The sequence below is a fragment of the Eschrichtius robustus genome, chromosome 2, assembly GCF_028021215.1.
Source record: "Eschrichtius robustus isolate mEscRob2 chromosome 2, mEscRob2.pri, whole genome shotgun sequence".
In the NCBI taxonomy this organism is placed as follows: domain Eukaryota; kingdom Metazoa; phylum Chordata; class Mammalia; order Artiodactyla; family Eschrichtiidae; genus Eschrichtius; species Eschrichtius robustus.
The window spans coordinates 41,017,352-41,036,450 of record NC_090825.1 but is presented as its reverse complement, the minus strand read 5'-3'; the positions used below and the strand labels follow the sequence as shown (position 1 = coordinate 41,036,450).

The following is a 19,099-nucleotide window of genomic DNA, read 5'->3' as shown; positions in this document are numbered from 1 at the left end:
TATGTTAAAAACCAAAGTAAGGTGGAATGCTAAATCATTTTTTGAAGAAAACTTGCTTGTATTGCCTTACTGTATGGGATGTAAGTAGGTTTTATTTTGTTTTAACTGAAATTTAAACTCATACTCACTGAAATATCTGTGGAACTTCTTAACAGCTATATTTTATCATTTTGTAGAGTTTACCATTTACTTAAAATTCTAAAATAGCAGTAATTAAAATGTATACTTTTTCAAGTAAAGCTCAGGATGGCAAGATATGAATTGTAGTGTAAAAAGATATATTTATAATTATGTATATTTACTTATACAAATCATATATCTTTACAGTAATATATTCAAAAAGCATATTGAAAGTTAAATAAATGTGAAAGACCCAAGAATCCCTTCTCCCATAACCAGTGGTAACCAGTAAAATCATGTTAGTAGTTTCTCATATATTTTTCCCAAAATATTCTAGATGCATATATGTTAGCATCTGCTGCCCCACCCCACCCCAGATATTATCTACTACTCTGTTTTTTCACTTAGCACTATATCTTGAATATCATTTCAAACAGCTCATACAGATTATTTCTTGTTCTTTATAATAGCTGTATAACACTCCATTTAACTCATTCCCCTTTTAATAGACATTTAGATTGTTTCAACTTATTAGCTATTAGAAACAATTCTGTAGTATCCTTGTACATTCACTTCTGTGTATATCCATAGGCTATTTGCCTAGAAGAGGATTTTTAAAATTAAGTGGAATGTGCAGTTAACATTTTGAAAAGAGACTACTAATGTGCTCTCCAAAAACAATATCATACAGATTTTTACTCTGACGTGTTTTCTTTGTTGGGCTAGGTCAATGTGCTATGAGTGTTTTTATGAAATGTGATTGTGAGAGACTGTATATTTAGTATATAATTTTTGAAACACTGAAGAATGTATTAGCAATCCAAAGAAATCATCTGCCATTAATCAATCCTATTTCTCTGTAACTAAAGTAATTAACAGTATGGGCTTTGAAGACAGACAGACTTGTGTTCAAGTGCCAGCTTTCAGTTGTGTGATTTTGAGCATGTTATTTAGTCACTTTAAGCCTTGATTTATGTCTTTGCAAAATGGGGAAAATAGTGAATTACTATGAAGATTAGTATACAGTGTTTATTGATGTACCCGACAAGAGTGTGTGCTTGGTAACTCATACTGTATGACCTAAATGATTGGCACATAACAAAAGCATATATCTATATTTTCTAAAAATAACAGTGAATACTAATCATCTCTAACAAACAAAGAACTGGTTTTTATTTTCTGAGTCTTTTAATTCACAAGAATATAAAATCTTTACCTGAACCTCACAATCATGAAGTGTTGATTTGTGGGCAGCATTTAGTATGGAACACAATTCATTCAGGCTCAAAGAAACTTAGAGAATATTTCTAATTAAAGAAGAGAATTTCAATAATAAGGAGATTTGGGTTTAGGTTTATCAGATTGCAATGTAATCATGAATTTCTTTACCTATGACTAAAGGAAAATTTCTAAGACAGCATTTTGATAATGATGGCTGGTAGTTTATAAACACTATTAACTTGAGAATGGTCATAAAAAGCAAGTATAAAACTTCAATACTGCAGATTTCAAGTATTCCTTTTAATAGATTTTTAAATGCCGAAATTTCCTAGAGGTATGATCACCTGAAAACGTCTCTCTATAAAGGAAATTATAACAAGTTTAATTTGAGACATCAAAAAACATTTTAAATGACACCACAAAATGTATCTGTAGTTTAAAGGTCAAATTTATTAGGAGAGTGAGGTGTAATATACACGGACTATAAATACTGAACAGCTGACTTTATTCACGGTCAAGCAGAGATATAATCCGTGCCAACCTATTTTGTGGATACTCTTGTTCTTTTGTTCCAAGAAAAGTTTGCGCCATAAGACTTGGACTTCGGTTTCGGGACCCTTCTCTCTTCAACATCATAGCTCCATCCTAGAAAACAAAACCAAAAATAAACACACAAGAACAGAATTAAAGAGGATACCTGAAGAACACAGTGAGCAGAGGCTAACTTTCATAAATTTAATGTTCATTTATCAGGAGTATGTGTCAACACATTTGAAATATAAATACTTAGTAATACGTTCCCTTGTAATCCTGTGTGACGAGAGGGTCTAAAGTATTGCCTGAAGATGATTTACCATATCTTAAAGGTGTAAGCCATGATTTAATTTCTCCTTGCTGAATATTACTTGTTCAAATATCCATTAGTTATGTATTATGTAAAAATTTCCATTCCTTTTTGTGGTTTAATATGTGATTTCTTTAGCTGTAATGAGCAACACTGAACAATATAACCCATCCCACTGCTTTCTAAGAGCTGGTGCCTTTACAACAGTTTGGAGCTCACTTGAAGTGATACAGAGAAACATGTACAGAACTATCTATATAAATCAGAGTTAGGGGAGACCATAAGAGATTACTTGGTTGAGCTCCCTGGAGTTTGACAGGCTGATTAAACTCAAAAAGTTTTTCAACATTTGTTTCAAGGGCTGTCTACGTTAGAATCCCACTGAAGTATCTGATAACGGTGCAAATTCTTAGGCCTGAGCAGAGATCCATTGGATCAGAATCTCTTGTGGGGACCTGGGAATCTGTACTTAATTATGCATAGAAATTTGAGTGCCACTGGTCTAAGCTGTCTGTTCCCTTCTGAGAGTTTATACCTTCTCTCCAAAGCCCTTCTCAGTGTTTTACAGTTTTCTTTTTTTGTTTTTTGGTTTTTTTTAAATTTTATTTATTTATTTTTGGCTGCCTTGGGTCTTTGTTGCTGTGCGCGGGCTTTCTCTAGTTGCAGTGAGCGGGGGCTATTCTTCATTGAGGCACACGGGCTTCTCATTGCGGTGGCTTCTCTTGTTGTGGAGCACGGGCTCTAGGCACGCGGGCTTCAGTAGTTGTGGCACGTGGGCTCAGCAGTTGTGGCTCGCGGGCTCTAGAGTGCAGGCTCAGTAGTTGTGGTGCACGGGCTTAGTTGCTCCACGGCATGTGGGATCTTCCCAGACCAGGGCTCGAACCCATGTCCCCTGCATTGGCAGGCGGATTCTTAACCACTGTGCCACCAGGGAAGTCCCCTGTTTTACAGTTTTGAAAGCTGGACTTATCTCTGTCGGCACCTTCTGCTTTAAGTACAGCTCTCCAGCTCTTCTAAGATGTGGAGACACACCGAATGAACGCACTCCTCCTTGGAAGTATAATTAAGTCAGTCATACTTTTATTCCCTAGTCCAAGCAACCTGTCTGTATAACTCACTTTTCCTCATTAGATCCATTTTCCATCTCTGTAATTTGTCATTCTTCTCTTCTGGAACTTTCTTCAAATAACTCATCTTGAAACAATTTGATTCATGCTGAATCATGCAGTCATATATAAAATGTCCAAACTGAATACTGTAGTCTAATTAAGTAAGCTTCTTGATCTTGTGAGTTGTTATGAATTCTAGTGCCTCTAGGTGAGTATAGTATTTGCTACCACAAAGCTTACGTTTCAACAAGCCTTTTAGAATTCAATTTTGCCATAAGAGTGAAGCCTATGAAACTCAAATCATCAAAGTATACTGCTAGTATGCCTATTTCAGTGCCCAAAAAGGGGAAATAATTAATAACTCCACTGCTAGAACACTATCTTCAAAGAAAGCCCATTTGCTATAAGGAAATGGAGGAGGAATGCAAATGAAACAAATGGTTTAAAATACATCTTACTTTCACAGAACCCAAAATACTGGCATATTAACAAGTGGTTATTGGAATTTCAAAAAATTTACTAAAGAGCATAAGAATAGTACCTACTTCATAGGTTGTCGTGAGGATTAAGCAAGCTAATTCATGTAAAGTCCTGGCATTTATTAAGTTCTATGAGAAAGGTATTCTTCTAAAACCTTTATATGAATTAATACTAGTTCTTTTATATAACTGAGGAAACTGAGGCACAGAATGGTTAGGTAACTAGCACAAGGTCACTAAGCTAGGAAAGGGCAGAAGCAGGATTTGAACACAGTCTGATTCTGGAGCCTGTGCCTTAACTATACTCTATTGTTTCTTGTGGTTTATAGTAAGCACTTGATAAACGTTAAGCTATTATTTCTCCCTCAAGTTTGATTTGCAACTTCCTAGCAACTTATTTTCTATATGAAGTATTAATGTGAATAAAATTTGTCATATTGGAACCCATTAATATTGAATTTATGATGCTTTGAATCTAGTTAGGCATAATTTGGCCTAGTTATTAACTACAGAAAGGGGTTTTGGTAAGCAAATTAATACTGTGAACTAAGCATAATTTTAACATTATAAACTTCTCAAGCATTTCCTACATTAATCAGCAAGTGGTGCTGATAATTATAAAATACTCAATTCAGTAAAGCAGGTATAACAATAATATTTACTGAGCATTTGTTATACATTTAACAAATACTATCAATTGCCTTCTCTGTGTCAGGAACTGTTTAGACACCAGAGGTAAAGCAGTAAACAAAAAATCCCAAACTTCTTCAAGTCAGTAGGGGAGGAGAAGTTAATAAGTAAATGCATAGTATATTACGTGCTAATATAGTAAAACGTACAATTAAAAATATATACTAATGAGTACTAAAGAGAAAACATTTTAGAGGGGGCAGATAGGGGCACCTTCCGTCCCTGAGAAGATCACATTTGAGCAAAGACATAAAGGACATCAGAGAGTTTAGTCATGTGGATGTCTGGAAAGAGAGCTTGAAGGCAAAAGGAACACAAGTACAAAGACCTCCATTCAGGAATGCGCCTGGTATTCTGTGTTCTAGGTCCTGCACTGAGTTTTAAAATTGAGTTCATAGGTTGCCTGGCTTATGAGGTAGGCATTATAAATACCCTGATTTTATATCTAATTATGAGGAAAAATAGAGAATATAGACAAGCAGCCTAAAGCCACATGGCTAATAAGTGGCAAAGCCTGGATTTTAATTCAGGTTAAGTCTATGTACTTAACCACCTCATAATAAAATGGCATTTCCCTGTAACTGCAATTTTTATCTATTTCACCCATCTCCTTTCAATCTGTGTGATTTCCTAACTTTTTTTTCTGTTTATTTTTGTAAATGAGTGGAAAAGACCGTTTTAAGAATCCTTGGAAAGTAAGGCTACGTCCTCCATATGTCCCCCCATAGTTGTGAAGAAAGGAAATCGTTTCTAGTGTGGATTCTATGTCTGGTTATTGTAATGATTACTGGTAAGTTACCCAAGACTCTGTGATCTTTTCTTGCCAAATGATGGGTGAGAGGACTTACGTTCCCTCCCCCTCTGCCTCCCTACACACACTCTCCAGCCCAATAAAGACACTAAGAGGAACTGAAGAAGAAATGAGAAAGCACTTAGAAATATTTAGGAATTGGTATTATACACACACACACATACTTGATAATCACTCTCATTTACACAGTTAATCCTTCAACCACGAGGGAGAAAAAGAATTTTTTTTTTACTGCATCAGAATGCAGACATAGCTCTATTATCTGTTCTGTCCATGGAGTCTGAAAACGCTGTCAGGGTCACTGCAATGTGAGAAGACTGGGGTTTTGTACACATAAAAGAACAACTGGTTTGGGTTTTCTCCTGGTAACTAAGGAGTGAGCTGACTCTTGGGAATTGTGAGCCAGATTATAGTTGCTGTTGATAGTGATAACAACAATAAATAGAAGTATCATTATAGGGATTGGAATGTGGACGGGCAAAGCACCCTGTGAAACAAACAGAAACACCCATGGAAGAAACCCGCGTTTGCTAACGGCATCCGTCTCTATGCTATTACTTTCTACTTTATCACAGCCACCAGTGATTTTTCTGCGGAAAACTCTGTTCCCAAAGCGACACAAGCAACTGTGTTTCTCTGATTAAGTAAAAGCAAAGAAGGGTATGAGGAAGTCTAATGACAATTCACAATAGAGACTGAAACTCAAGTCAGAGTCTACGTAAATCTCCCTTTGGATTTTTCAGCAGTTTTCTACTATGTAGGACTGACGTTACAATGAAAATTTGCCCTTTTCTGGAACCCTGTTAAGAACCTGACCACATTTCCAAGCATCCCTCTACAAAGTGTTTACCTTACAGTGCCTGGATGAACAAACTTACTGGTCCCACTAAAAACTTCATACCACAATCTTTCCCAAATTATTTTTTGTAATATTGTAGCAATATAAAGGCTACTGGGGCAAGCTGTAGCTTTAACTAAAAAGACAAGATACCCACAAGGGTAAAAGCACTTGAAAGGACATGGAACATTTGTACTTAATGAGTATGTTACATGAACTGTACTCATCTTTTCTACTTCCTATTTGAAACTTGTTCTTAGAAGGATAGAAGATAATATAACCTGCGGGAAATAAAACATAGACCTTTAAGAATGGAATCTTATTTGTGAAATGTTTAAATTTCCACAGGAATTTCTTTTTCAACCTGAAAATTTTTTTTTTAAAGAAATAACTCAAACTTGAGTTTTTGAATGAGATTATGAAAGTGAGAACGCTTGCACTCTCTGAAGAATGCTTGTATAAAATCAAGGTGTAGTCTATGACAATGGTTTCATGTGTTGTTGTTCTGAAAACCAGCCCTTGCTCCTCCCAGCTGTGCAACAGAAGAAGATCAAAGCAACTGAGTCTAAGGCAGCTGCCCAGGGATGGGGTAAAGCTCCTAGGGCTGCCGTCACTTCCCACTGAGGAGAGCAGCCATATGGCATGGATTAACCACAAATCCAACCAATGGCACCCAAATGATGAGAAGCTGACTCCCTTTGCTGTTTCACACACTGGGATGCTTTCACAAAGATATTTTGAACTTTAAGCCCTAGTATCAGAGAAATACCTCTGGCAAATGCTCCAATAAACTTAAAATGTGATCTGTGATATCCCATGCTCAATTTCTTTTTCAGAAATATGCCCATTTATTTTGTTGACCTCCAGATTGTGGCTGGGATATTCTACTTCCTATGATATGAATGTTTGGTGTAACCTTTTTAAATACTACCAAAAAACAAAAACAGAAAAGCCTCTGAACAAAACGAGACCCCAATAATTTATGAATTCCATGTATGAGACAAAAGAAAATCCCATTCATTTAAATTTACAGAACCATTTTATTTATGGTTCAGTAATGCAGAAATACAGAGAAACATTCATCAGTGTTTTTACTGCTTGTGAAATGTTACCTCTAGTAACCTTGGTTCAAGTCCTGTTAAAGGTCTTTCTCCTCCAATAACCTAATCGCAAACTCTGATAATATTTGGAAGTGAAGGGTTTAATGATTTTTCCTACTGTCCATTTGTGTACAAAGTAAGAACGATCACATAATTTGGCACAAACTGACATACCTGGCAGTCACTGCTAACAGAGGCATGGGATCAGAATAGCAAAGACTTTGAGACGTATGCTGATACTTAGAAAGTTTCAAGATTCCCCACCAGGCCATGGACCCATACTATGCGCCTAGGTAAAAGCAAAGCATAAACTTAAAATATAATTTAAGGAAGGAAGGGGAGGAGGAAGAAAAGTAGCTTTATAGGCACTCATTTTAAAAGTACCTCGGGACTTCCCTGGTGGTCCAGTGGTTAAGCCTCTGCGCTTCCACTGCAGGAAGCGCCGGTTTGATCCCTGGTCGGGGAAATAAATAAGATCCTGCATGCCGCGTGATGTGGCCAAAAAAAAAAAAAAGTAACTCTATTTGAAATTCTCACATATCTAATATTTTGGGGAAGAGGAAGAGGTTCAGAATAATTTTAAAATATCTTAGATCTTCTTTTAGAAAATATTATAGAGGAGAAATGTATTTTGGATACACTGGCAAAGCAATTCTTTCCATGAAAATTATATAAGATGGATTAGCAACACCCTACACCTGCCACAGCTGCAAGACCAAAAAAAAAACAAACAAACCTTTGATATGATAGTTAATGCCCCCTTAAATTTTATCTGTTCAAATAATATAGTTGCTATACATAGTATTATTATTTTGGAGCCACATTATTCAGAATTTGCCACAAAACAAACTCGTTTGTGTTTACATTTGAAAATCAGTCATTAGAAATTTACAACACATTTTTCTAGAGAACGAAACTATACAACAAAGGTAGATGTTCAAAAATCACTCAGATTTTGACATAATTGATCTGGGTGTGGTCTGTGTGTAGGGATCTCCAGAATCCTGTAGATTTCCAGAATCCTATATAACCCAAAATATACTAGAACCTCACTAAGCCACCATGTATAACACTATCTCTATGAGAAAAATTATTTCAGACTTCCAACAGGGAATCTAAGGAATTCATGTCTGTCTGTCTTTCTGTCTTTCTCCTTAGCAGCCAAACTGAACATTTCCCTAGCCACAAGACAGTCAGTACTGGGACTGGGGATTGGGAAGAAAGAATTCTGTAGAAAAAAAATTTGGTGCTTCAGTAGAGACTATGCAGTGTTTATAGAACAACAGATCATAGCTCTGTTTATCTTCTTTGAGTTACTTTGCAATTCCGAACGTTGTATGTACAAATAATCTTCATTATTCGCAGATTCTGTATTTTCAAATTCGCCTACTCACTAAAATTCATTTGTAAACCCAAAATGAATACTTGGGATGCTTCCATGGTCATTCATGACATGCACAGAGCAATGAAAATTTTGAGTCACCCAACACACATGCTCCAGCTGAGATCAAACAAGGTAATGCTCTGCCTTCTTGTTTCAGCTCTCACACTGTAAACAAGTATCCTTTTTGTAGTCTATTCACAGCCACGTTTTTTGCATGTTTGTGCTTCTTATTGGTAATTTCACTGTTTAAAATGACCCCCAAGGGTAGTGGTTTAGTGCTGTTTAGTGTTTCTAAGTGCAAGAAGGCTGTGATGTGCCAACTTGTGTTAGATAAGCGTCATTCAGGCATAAGGTATAATGCTGTTGGCCATGAGTTCAATGTTCATGAATCAACAAAATACATTAAATAAGGTACTTTTAAACAGAAACACACATAAAAACAAGATGGTGTATTGACTGGCTGACAAAATTTTGTGATCAGAGTCTCACAGGAATCATTTTCCCTAGGAGCAATATTTCAGTATTCATTAATTTAGTGTTTGTGGTGACTTTATAAAACATAACTACCATGAATAATGAGAATCAACTGTACTTGATAGGTATATAAATTCTGTCCTGCCTGGTGACTCCCTAGGCCTTGGAAAAACCAGTTTTGTCTCTATTTGCAATTCATCTCATTCTTTCTACATAAATTTGTGTTGTACTGACTTTTCCTTTGAACTGGTTATAACGCCTGCCTGGCTCCCTTATTTTGTGAGTAAAATAAATTCTTCAACACATGTTCACTTATACCTATGTTAAATCATAATCTCATCTTTTTCAGGATATTCTTTTAACAATTTTGGAGGTCCTACTGAGATGCCCAATAGGTTCACCAACCAAAACCAAGTAAACTTCTTCACCAGAAGTTGTGTACCTTATTTTAAGTTCAGGCATATCTTTTCTTGGCTTCTGAAAGTAAGAGAGAGAACTTTGCTGATTCTCATTTTTCAAATTTCAATGTTGTTCTCTACTAATTTGGGGAACTGATTTTAAGGTCTGATCATTTAATGATTCCTTTAAAATGGATTAGTGGGGACTTCCCTGGTGGCTCAGTGGTTAAGAATCTGCCTGCCAATGTAGGGGACACGGGTTTGATCCCTGGTCTGGGAAGATCCCATATGCCATGGAGCAACTAAGCCCATGCACCGCAACTACTGAGCCCCTGTGCTGCAACTACTGAAGCCCACGTGCCTAGAGCCCATGCTCCGCAACAAGAGAAGCCACCACAATGAGAAGCCCACGCACCACAACAAAGAGTAGCCCCCGCTCACCACAACTAGAGAAAGCCTGCACACAGCAACAAAGACCCAACGCAGCCAAAAATAAATAAAAAATAATAATAATAAAAAAAATTTTTTTAATTAAAAAAAAATAAAATAGATTAATGGCTTTAGAAATCCATTCTCAGATGAGAAAAGACAGAAAATCTGGTTTGTTAGTCCTTTCTATTTGAGGTCAAATAAATGAAAAAAGTTGTAATCACTGAGTAGAGAACAGCTCTTTAGTGTGGACCAGTGAATATTAAAATTCTATGTGTACTATTAACCCATGGCTGAAATTTCAGAATTGAAATTATAAGTTCTTTATGTGACTATGTGTCTGTCTACATAACCTATTAATTCAGAAATGCCTTTACTTCTCATTATGTGTGTGGCTAATGTTTTTCTACCTCCAGGTGGAATTAATGAATTAGATTATAAAATATCTTTAAGGGGCTCTGTTCTGACTGGGTATAGAGAAAATATGTGCATGTATAAGTGGAATATTCCTAAAATGAGGAAACTGAATTTCTAATACCTTGAATGTGCTAGGTTTAAAAAGTATTCTTATAGGACCTAACAAACATTTAAGAATTCAAATTCAGGTAATATAGGTAAATTTTGGCAAATGGCAAATTTAATTTTTCTTTAATAAAAACAGCTATGTTTTCTCTAATATATCAGTGTTAAATATAACACAAGCATAGATTTTTATTCTACCTGAATACGTTCTTTCTAAACTTATACAAGTTTTCTGATCAAATAAGCTACCGTTACTTCTGTTCAATGTTTTACAATCCTGCAAAATGTAAATTTGTGTTTATCTACAATGATTAGTTATTCTAACAATTTTATTTCAACACTAATTACATTTTGCAATATATCACCTTTAAAATTAATTTCCAGGATCTTTAGGTAACCTAAAACCTTAAATGATATTAATGAATATTTATTAGATACCTAGATAATTTCTACAATAAAATACTGAACAATTGATTACTAAGCAAAAATTTAAATTTATGTACTTTTGCTTCTTTTATATGCTACAGGGAGGCTGTATCTTTGGTTTGTTAATGGACACGTTCATTTCTGCCACTTGGATAAGTTGGACTATAAGGAATGCACGCGGAAGATGGCTTACTAGGAGGATGCGGAATTTGCGTCTCCTCACAACTAGGGCACCTACCAGGCACCAGTGGGGGAACACGGTCACCCCGGGACGGGAGGAACCCCCAGCGACCGGGTACGACGTGGGGAGTGAAGGGGGAGGAGAAGTGGAGGGGGGATGGGACTGGCACCCCTGAGGGGTGGTTGGGGGAGGGGGAGGGATCCCATGCCTGAAGGGGGAAATTGGTGAACCATTAGGAGGGCAGAGGATCAAAAGGGAGCATGGCCAGATTTCCCCTGCCCACCTGGATCCCCAGGAACCTGTTGAGATCCTGGGCCGAATTCTCTGCCCAACTAGGCCCCCTCCAGCTGCCTGGGTCCTGAGGGAACGGGAGGGGGGGAAGGGGGTGCAAACGTAAAGGCCGGACCTCTGGGACCGGCACCTCTGAGGGGTGGCTGGGGGAGAGGAGTTCCTACACCCAGTAGGACCCACCCACAGTTAGAGGTCCAGTGGCGACAGGGGAGACCCTGGGGGAGATGGTGGGGGAGGAGTGCGAAGGAATGTAAGGGAACACAGCCAGGGCTTTCCCTTGCCACTTAGGCACCAGGAAGCCTGTTGGGCTCCTGGGCCTAATCCTCTGCCCTCAGAGCCCCCCTCCTGCTGTGCAGAGCCCAAGCCCACCCCTACACCCCCACCCAGGGCCCTACCTCTACACTCGGAGAACCCCTCCAACGCGCTGGGCCTAAACCCCACCCACACACCCTCATCCAGGGCCTTACCTCCAAACCCCAGAACTCCACACTCAAGAGGCCCTTCCTTTCCACTTGCTGCCTCTCCCCTTCCCGGCAGGTCCTAAGCAGAGGCCCTGCCCCATGCTTAAACATCGCCCCACCTAGGCCACGCCCCCAGGGCCCTCCCCAGCTATGTGGGTACTGAGCCTAGGACCTGCCCCACCCTAAACCCTGCCCCTGCCTAAGTTCCACCCCCTGCCTAAGCTCCGCCCTCATAGCCAAGGGTTTTTTCTTTTCTTTTTTCCTCTTTTAGATTGGAGGTCTGTTTTACCTTGTTGATTCATTGTTGTTCATTCTTTTATATCTTTATTTTAACTAATCTTTTATTTTTCTAATTTTATTTTATTCTTTATACTTTGTAAATGATCTCTCCTTTTGGCTTGTTCCCCACGCCCCCCCTTTTTTGTTGTTTTCTTTTTTTCTGCCGTGGTTTTATTTTACCTTGTTGCAGTTGTTTCAATTATAGTTTTATTTTTCCTAATATATTTTTTATCTTTCTAATTTTATTTTCTTTTTTATTCTTTGACATTGTACTGCTCCTTGTTTCCCTCCCTCCCTCCCTCCTTCCTTCCTTCCTTTTTTTTTTTATTGTGGCATAAAGCTTGCGGGATCTTGGTTCCCAGGCCGGAGGTCAGGCTTGAGCTCCTTTGGTGGGAGCTCTGAGTCAAAACCACTGGACTAACAGAGAACCTCAGACCCCAGGGAATATCAGTCAGAGTGAGGCCTCCTAGAGGTCCTCATCTCAGCACTAAGAACCAGCTCTATCTAACTAACTACCTGCAAACTCCAGTGCTGGACGTCTCAGGCCAAACAACCAGTAAGAGAAGAATACAGCACCACCAATCAAAACAAACAAAAAAAATGAAACGACAAAAAAATATGTTACAGACGAATGAGCAAGGTAAAAACCTCCAAGACCAAATAAATGAAGAAGAAATAGGCAACCTACTTGAAAAAGAATTCAGAGTAATGGCAGTAAAGATGAGCCAAAATCTCAGAAACAGAATGGAGAAAATACAAGAAACATTTAACAAGGGCCTAGAAGAACGAAAGAGCAAACAAACAGTGATGAACAACACAATTACTGAAATTAAGAATACTCTAGAAGGAATCAATAACAGAATAACTGAGGCAGAAGAATGAATAAGTGAGCAGGAAGATAAAATGGTGGAAATAACTGCCAGGGAGCAGAATAAAGAAAAAAGAATGAAAAGAATTGAACACAATTTCAGAGACCTCTGGGAGAGCAGTAAATGCACCAACATTTAAATTATAGGGTTCCCAGAAGGAGAAGAGAAAAAGAAAGGGACTGAGAAAATATTTGAAGAGATTACAGTTGAAAACTTCCCTAATATGGGAAAGGAAATAGCCAATCAAGTCCAGGAAGCGCAGAGAGTCCCATACAGGATAAATCCAAGGATAAACGAGCCAACACACATATTAATCAAACTATCAAAAATTAAATACACAGAAAAAATATTAAAAACAGCAAGAAGAACAACAAATGACATACAAGGGAATCCCCATAAAGTTAACAACTGATTTTTCAGCAGAGACTCTGCAAGCCAGAAGGGAGTGGCAGGACATATTTAAAGTGATCAAAGGGAAAAACCTACAACCAAGATTACTCTACCCAGAAAAGGTCTCATTCAGATTCGATGGAGAAATTAAAACCTTTACAGATAAGCAAAAGTTAAGAGAATTCAGCACCACCAAACCAGCTTTACAACAAATGCTAAAGGAACTTCTCTAGGCAGGAAACATAAGAGAAAGAAAAGACCTACAATAAAAAACCCAAAACAATTAAGAAAATGGTAATAGGAACATACATATGGATAATTACCTTAAATGTAAATGGTTAAATGCTCCAACCAAAAGACACAGACTGGCTGAATGGATACAAAAACAAGACCCGTATATATGCTGTCTACAAGAGACCCACTTCAGACCTAGGAAAACATACAGACTGAAAGTGAGGGGATGGAAAAAGATATTCCATGAAAAAGGAAATCAAAAGAAAGCTGGAGTAGCAATTCTCATATCAGACAAAATAGACTTTAAAATAAAGACTATTACAAGAGGCTAAGAAGGACACTACATAATGATCAAGGGATCAATCCCAAAAGAAGATATAACAAATGTAAATATTTATGCACCCAACATAAGAGCACCTCAATAAATAAGGCAAATGCTAACAGCCATAAAAGGGGAAACAGACAGTAACACAATAGTAGGGGACTTTCACACCCTGATTTCACCAATGGACAGATAATCCAAAATGAAAATAAATAAGCAAACACAAGCTTTCAATGACACATTAAACAAGATGGACTTAACTAATATTTATAGGACATTCCATCCAAAAACAACAGAATACACTTTCTTCTCAAGTGCTCGTGGAACATTCTCCAGGGTAGATCATAGCTTGGGACACAAATCAAGCCATAGTAAATTTAAGAAACTTGAAATCAAGTATCTTTTCTGACTACAACACTATGAGACTTGATATCAATTACAGGAAAAAAACTGTAAAAAAATACAAACACATGGAGGCTAAACAACACACTACTAAATAACCAAGAGATCACTGAAGAAATCAAAGAGGAAATCAAAAAATATCTAGAAACAAATGACAATGAAAACACGATAACCCAAAACCTATGGGATGCAGCAAAAGCAGTTCTAAGACAGAAGTTTATAGCAATACAATCCTACCTCAAGAAACAAGAAACATCTCAAACAAACAACCTAAACTTACACCTAAAGCAATTAGAGAAAGAACAACAAAAAAACCCCAAAGTTAGCAGAAGGAAAGAAATCATAAAGATCAGATCAGAAATAAATGAAAAAGAAATGAAGGAAACAATAGCAAAGATCAATTAAACTAAAAGCTGGTTCTTTGAGAAGATAAACAAAATTGATAAACCATTAGCCAGACTCATCAAGGAAAAAAGGAAGAAGACTCAAATCAACAGAATTAGAAATGAAAAAGAAGTAACAACTGACACTGCAGAAATACAAAGGATCATTAGAGATTACAATAAGCAACTATATGCCAAGAAAATGGACAATCTGGAAGAAATGGACAAATTCTTAGAAAAGCACAACCTTCCGAGACTGAACCAGGAAGAAATAGAAAATATAAACAGACCAATCACAAGCACTGAAATTGAAACTGATTAAAAATCTTCCAACAGGGCTTCTCTGGTGGCGCAGTGGTTGAGAATCTGCCTGCCAATGCAGGGGACACGGGTTCGAGCCCTGGTCTGAGAAGATCCCACATGCTGCGGAGCAACTAGGCCCATGAGCCACAACTACTGAGCCTCCGCGTCTGGAGACTGTACTCCGCAACAAGAGAGGCCGCGATAGTGAGAGGCCTGCGCGCCACGATGAAGAGTGGCCCCCGCTTGCCACAATTAGAGAAAGCCCTCGCACAGAAACAAAGACCCAACACAGCCAAAAATAAAAAAAATAAAAAAGCAATATTTAAAAAAAAAAAAATCTTCCAACAAACAAAAGCCCAGGACCAGATGGCTTCACAGGCGAATTCTATCAAACATTTAGAGAAGAGCTAACACCTATCCTTCTCAAACTCTTCCAAAATATAGCAGAGGGAGGAACACTCCCAAACTCATTCTATGAGGCCACCATCACCCTGATACCAAAACCAGACAAAGATGTCACAAAGAGAGAAAACTACAGGCCAATATCACTGATAAACATAGATGCAAAAATGCTCAACAAAATACTAGCAGACAGAATCCGACAGCACATTAAAAGGATCATACACCATGATCAAGTGGGGTGTATCCCAGGAATGCAAGGATTCTTCAATACATGCAAATCAATGTGATACACCATATTAACAAATTGAGTATAAAAACCATATGATCATCTCAATAGATGGAGAAAAAGCTTTTGACAAAATTCAACACCCATTTATGATAAAAAAAACTCTCTAGAAAGTAGGCATACAGGGAACCTACTTTGACATAATAAAGGCCATATATGATAAACCTACAACCTACAGCCAACATCATTCTCAATGGTGAAAAACTGAAACCATTTCCACTAAGATCAGGAAAAAGATAAGGTTGCCCACTCTCACCGCTATTATTCAACATAGTTTTGGAAGTTTTAGCCACTGCAGTCAGAGAAGAAAAAGAATCCAAGTCGGAAAAGAAGTAAAACTGTCACTGTTTGCAGATGACATGATACTATACGTAGAGAATCCTAAAGATGCTACCAGAAAACTACTAGACCTAATCAGTGAATGTGGTAAAGTAGCAGGATACAAAATTAATGCACAGAAATCTCTTGCGTTCCTATATACTAATGATGAAAAATCTGAAAGAGAAATTAAGGAAACACTCCCATTTACCATTACAACAAAAAGAATAAAATACCTAGGAATAAACCTACCTAAGGAGACAAAAGACCTGTATGCAGAAAACTATATGGTACTGATGAAAGAAATTAAAGATGATACAAACAGATGGAAAGGTATTCTATATTCTTGGATTGGAAGAATCAATATTGTGAAAATGACTATACTACCTAAAGCAATCTACAGATTCAGTGCAATCCCTATCAAAGTACCAATGGCATTTTCCACAGAACTAGAACTAAAAATTTCACAATTTGTATGGAAACACAAAATACCCCGAATAGCCAAAGCCATCTTGAGAAAGAAAAACGGAGCTGGAAGAATCAGGCTCCCGGACTTCAGACTAAACTACAAAGCTACAGTAATCAAGACAGTATGGTACTGGCACAAAAACAGAAATACAGATCAATGGAACAGGATAGAAAGCCCAGAGACAAACCCACACACATATGGCCACCTTATCTTTGATAAAGGAGGCAAGAATATACAATGGAGAAAACACAGCCTCTTCAATAAGTGGTGCTGGGAAAACTGGACAGCTACATGTAAAAGAATGCAATTAGAACACTTCTAACACCATACACAAAAATAAACTCAAAATGGATTAAAGACCTAAATGTAAGGCCAGACTCTCTAAAACTCTTAGAGGAAAAAACAGGCAGAACATTCCATGACATAAATCACAGCAAGATCCTTTTTCACCCACCTCCTAGAGAAATGGAAATAAAAACAAAAATAAACAACTGGGACCTAATGAAACTTAAAAGCTTTTGCACAGCAAAGGAAACCATAAACAAGATGAAAAGACAACCCTCAGAATGTGAGAAAATATTTCATATGAAGCAACTGACAAAGGATTGATCTCCAAAATATACAAGCAGCTCATGCAGCTCAATATCAACAAAACAAAGAACCCAAGTCAAAAATGGGCAGAAGACCTAAACAGACATTTTCCCAAAGATATACAGCTTGCAACAAACACATGAAAGGATGCTCAACATCACTAATCATTAGAGAAATGCAAATCAAAACTACAATGAGGTATCACCCCACACCAGTCAGAATGGCCATGAAAAAATTTACAAACAATAAATGCTAGAGAGGGTGTGGAGAAAAGGGAACCCTCTTGCACTGTTGGTGGGAATTTAAATTGATACAGCCACTATGGAGAACAGTATGGAAGTTCCTTAAAAAACTAAAAATAGAACTACCATATGACCCAGCAGTCCCACTACTGGGCATATACCCTGAGAAAACCATAATTCAAAAAGAGTCATGTACCACAGTTTTCACTGCAGCACTATTTACAATAGCCAGGACATGGAAGCAACCTAAGTGTCCATCGACAGATGAATGGATAAAGAAGATGTGGCACATATATAGAATGGAATATTACTCAGCCATAAAAAGAAATGAAATTGAGTTATTTGTAGTGAGGTGGATGGACCTAGAGTCTGTCATACAGAGTGAAGTAAGTCAGAAAGAGAAAAACAAATACTGTATGCTAACACATATATGTGGAGTCTTAAAAAAAAAAATGGTTCTGCTGAACCTAGGGGCAGGACAGGAATAAAGACACAGACGTAGAGAATGGACTTGAGGACACGGGGAGGGGGAAGGGTAAGCTGGGATGAAGTGAGAGAGTGGCATGGACATATATACACTACCAAACGTAAAATAGATAGCTAGTGGGAAGCAGCCACATAGCACAGGGAGATCAGCTTGGTGCTTTGTGACCACCTAGAGGGGTGGGATAGGGAGGGTGGGAGAGAGATGCAAGAGGGAGCGGATATGGGGATATATGTATGCATATAGCTGATTCACTTTGTTATACAGCAGAAACTAACACAACACTGTAAAGCAATTATACTCCAATAAAGATGTAAAAAAAAAAAGAATGCACACAGTTGTAGAAAGTTGTGTTATGTGTATTAATGACCTTTGCTTGTCTACTAAAATGCTGGTGTGCAAGAGTTTTCAACTTATGTCTGTTTTCTCTATGAAATCAAAGTAACTTTCATCAAAAGATAGAATTAATATACACAAATGAAATTCCACTGGGAGTGATGGTGGCAAAGGGTATAACTTTGTATGCAAGGTTATGAGATGTGTTTTTGTTTACCAAGGGGAAAAGAGAATAGTTAGGTCCTAAAGTAAAATGGCTGTTCCAGAATGAGAAAGAGAATCATGAAGGACAAAACCTGAATGGGTACAGAAAGTTATGTAAGATTTGGAAAAAGTAAATTTTATTTGCCTTAGATTACAGTATGTCTGGAAAATAAGTCTGAAAAGCTATGATATGTGTTAAAATCCTTGCAAAGTCTGCTCCATTTTGATGGGCTTGTTTCATTAGTTTACTGTTTATTGCCTTCACCTACAAAATGAAGGGTTATTCTTTTTGTCAATCTGCCAGATTGCAAAGATTCTGTGGCTTAAGAGAATAACTTTATATGCTTTATGTTGACTTTAAGTACTTGATGACTTATGTAAGAGCTCAGGTTCTTCACAGTTATGCTAACTTCTATGTTTATAAGTTTAATTGTCACTTTGACATGAGCAGTCAAATACTGTTTCTCAGGCACCTATGATTCTATTTCCTAAATGTTCAAATCTATTGAAAATGTTTTATTTTTGCCTCCCACGAATCAAATCCTAAATGTAAAATAAAATATTCAGCGTATCTTTGCACCTAAAACTATCTTTGTGATTTTCCACAGGCCCTCTGGGGAATCTCAAAGATGTGTGCTTTCAACTTTGTAAAAAGAGAAGTGCTAGAAACAATTAGATTTACTTGATATGTTACTATTGATGAGCTACATTGGAAGAGCTGTCAAGTCAGAAGAGACGCTTAACCATCCTGAGGTTAAATCTGTATGGCTAAAATGTTATTAATATAAGTATTTCACAAATTGTATG

General features: G+C 37.4%; 1 protein-coding gene across 1 annotated transcript in view; it reads right to left on the bottom strand.

The window, feature by feature from the left end:
* Positions 1-1,771: 1,771 nt before the first annotated feature.
* NDUFS4 (NADH:ubiquinone oxidoreductase subunit S4) overlaps positions 1,772-19,099 on the bottom strand; it is a 124,020-nt gene continuing 106,692 nt past the window's right edge. Inside the window, exon 5 of the mRNA XM_068532730.1 lies at positions 1,772-1,986. Within this exon, the coding sequence (XP_068388831.1) occupies positions 1,883-1,986 (104 nt within the window). The 3' untranslated portion in view covers positions 1,772-1,882. The remainder of the gene's footprint in view (positions 1,987-19,099) is intronic.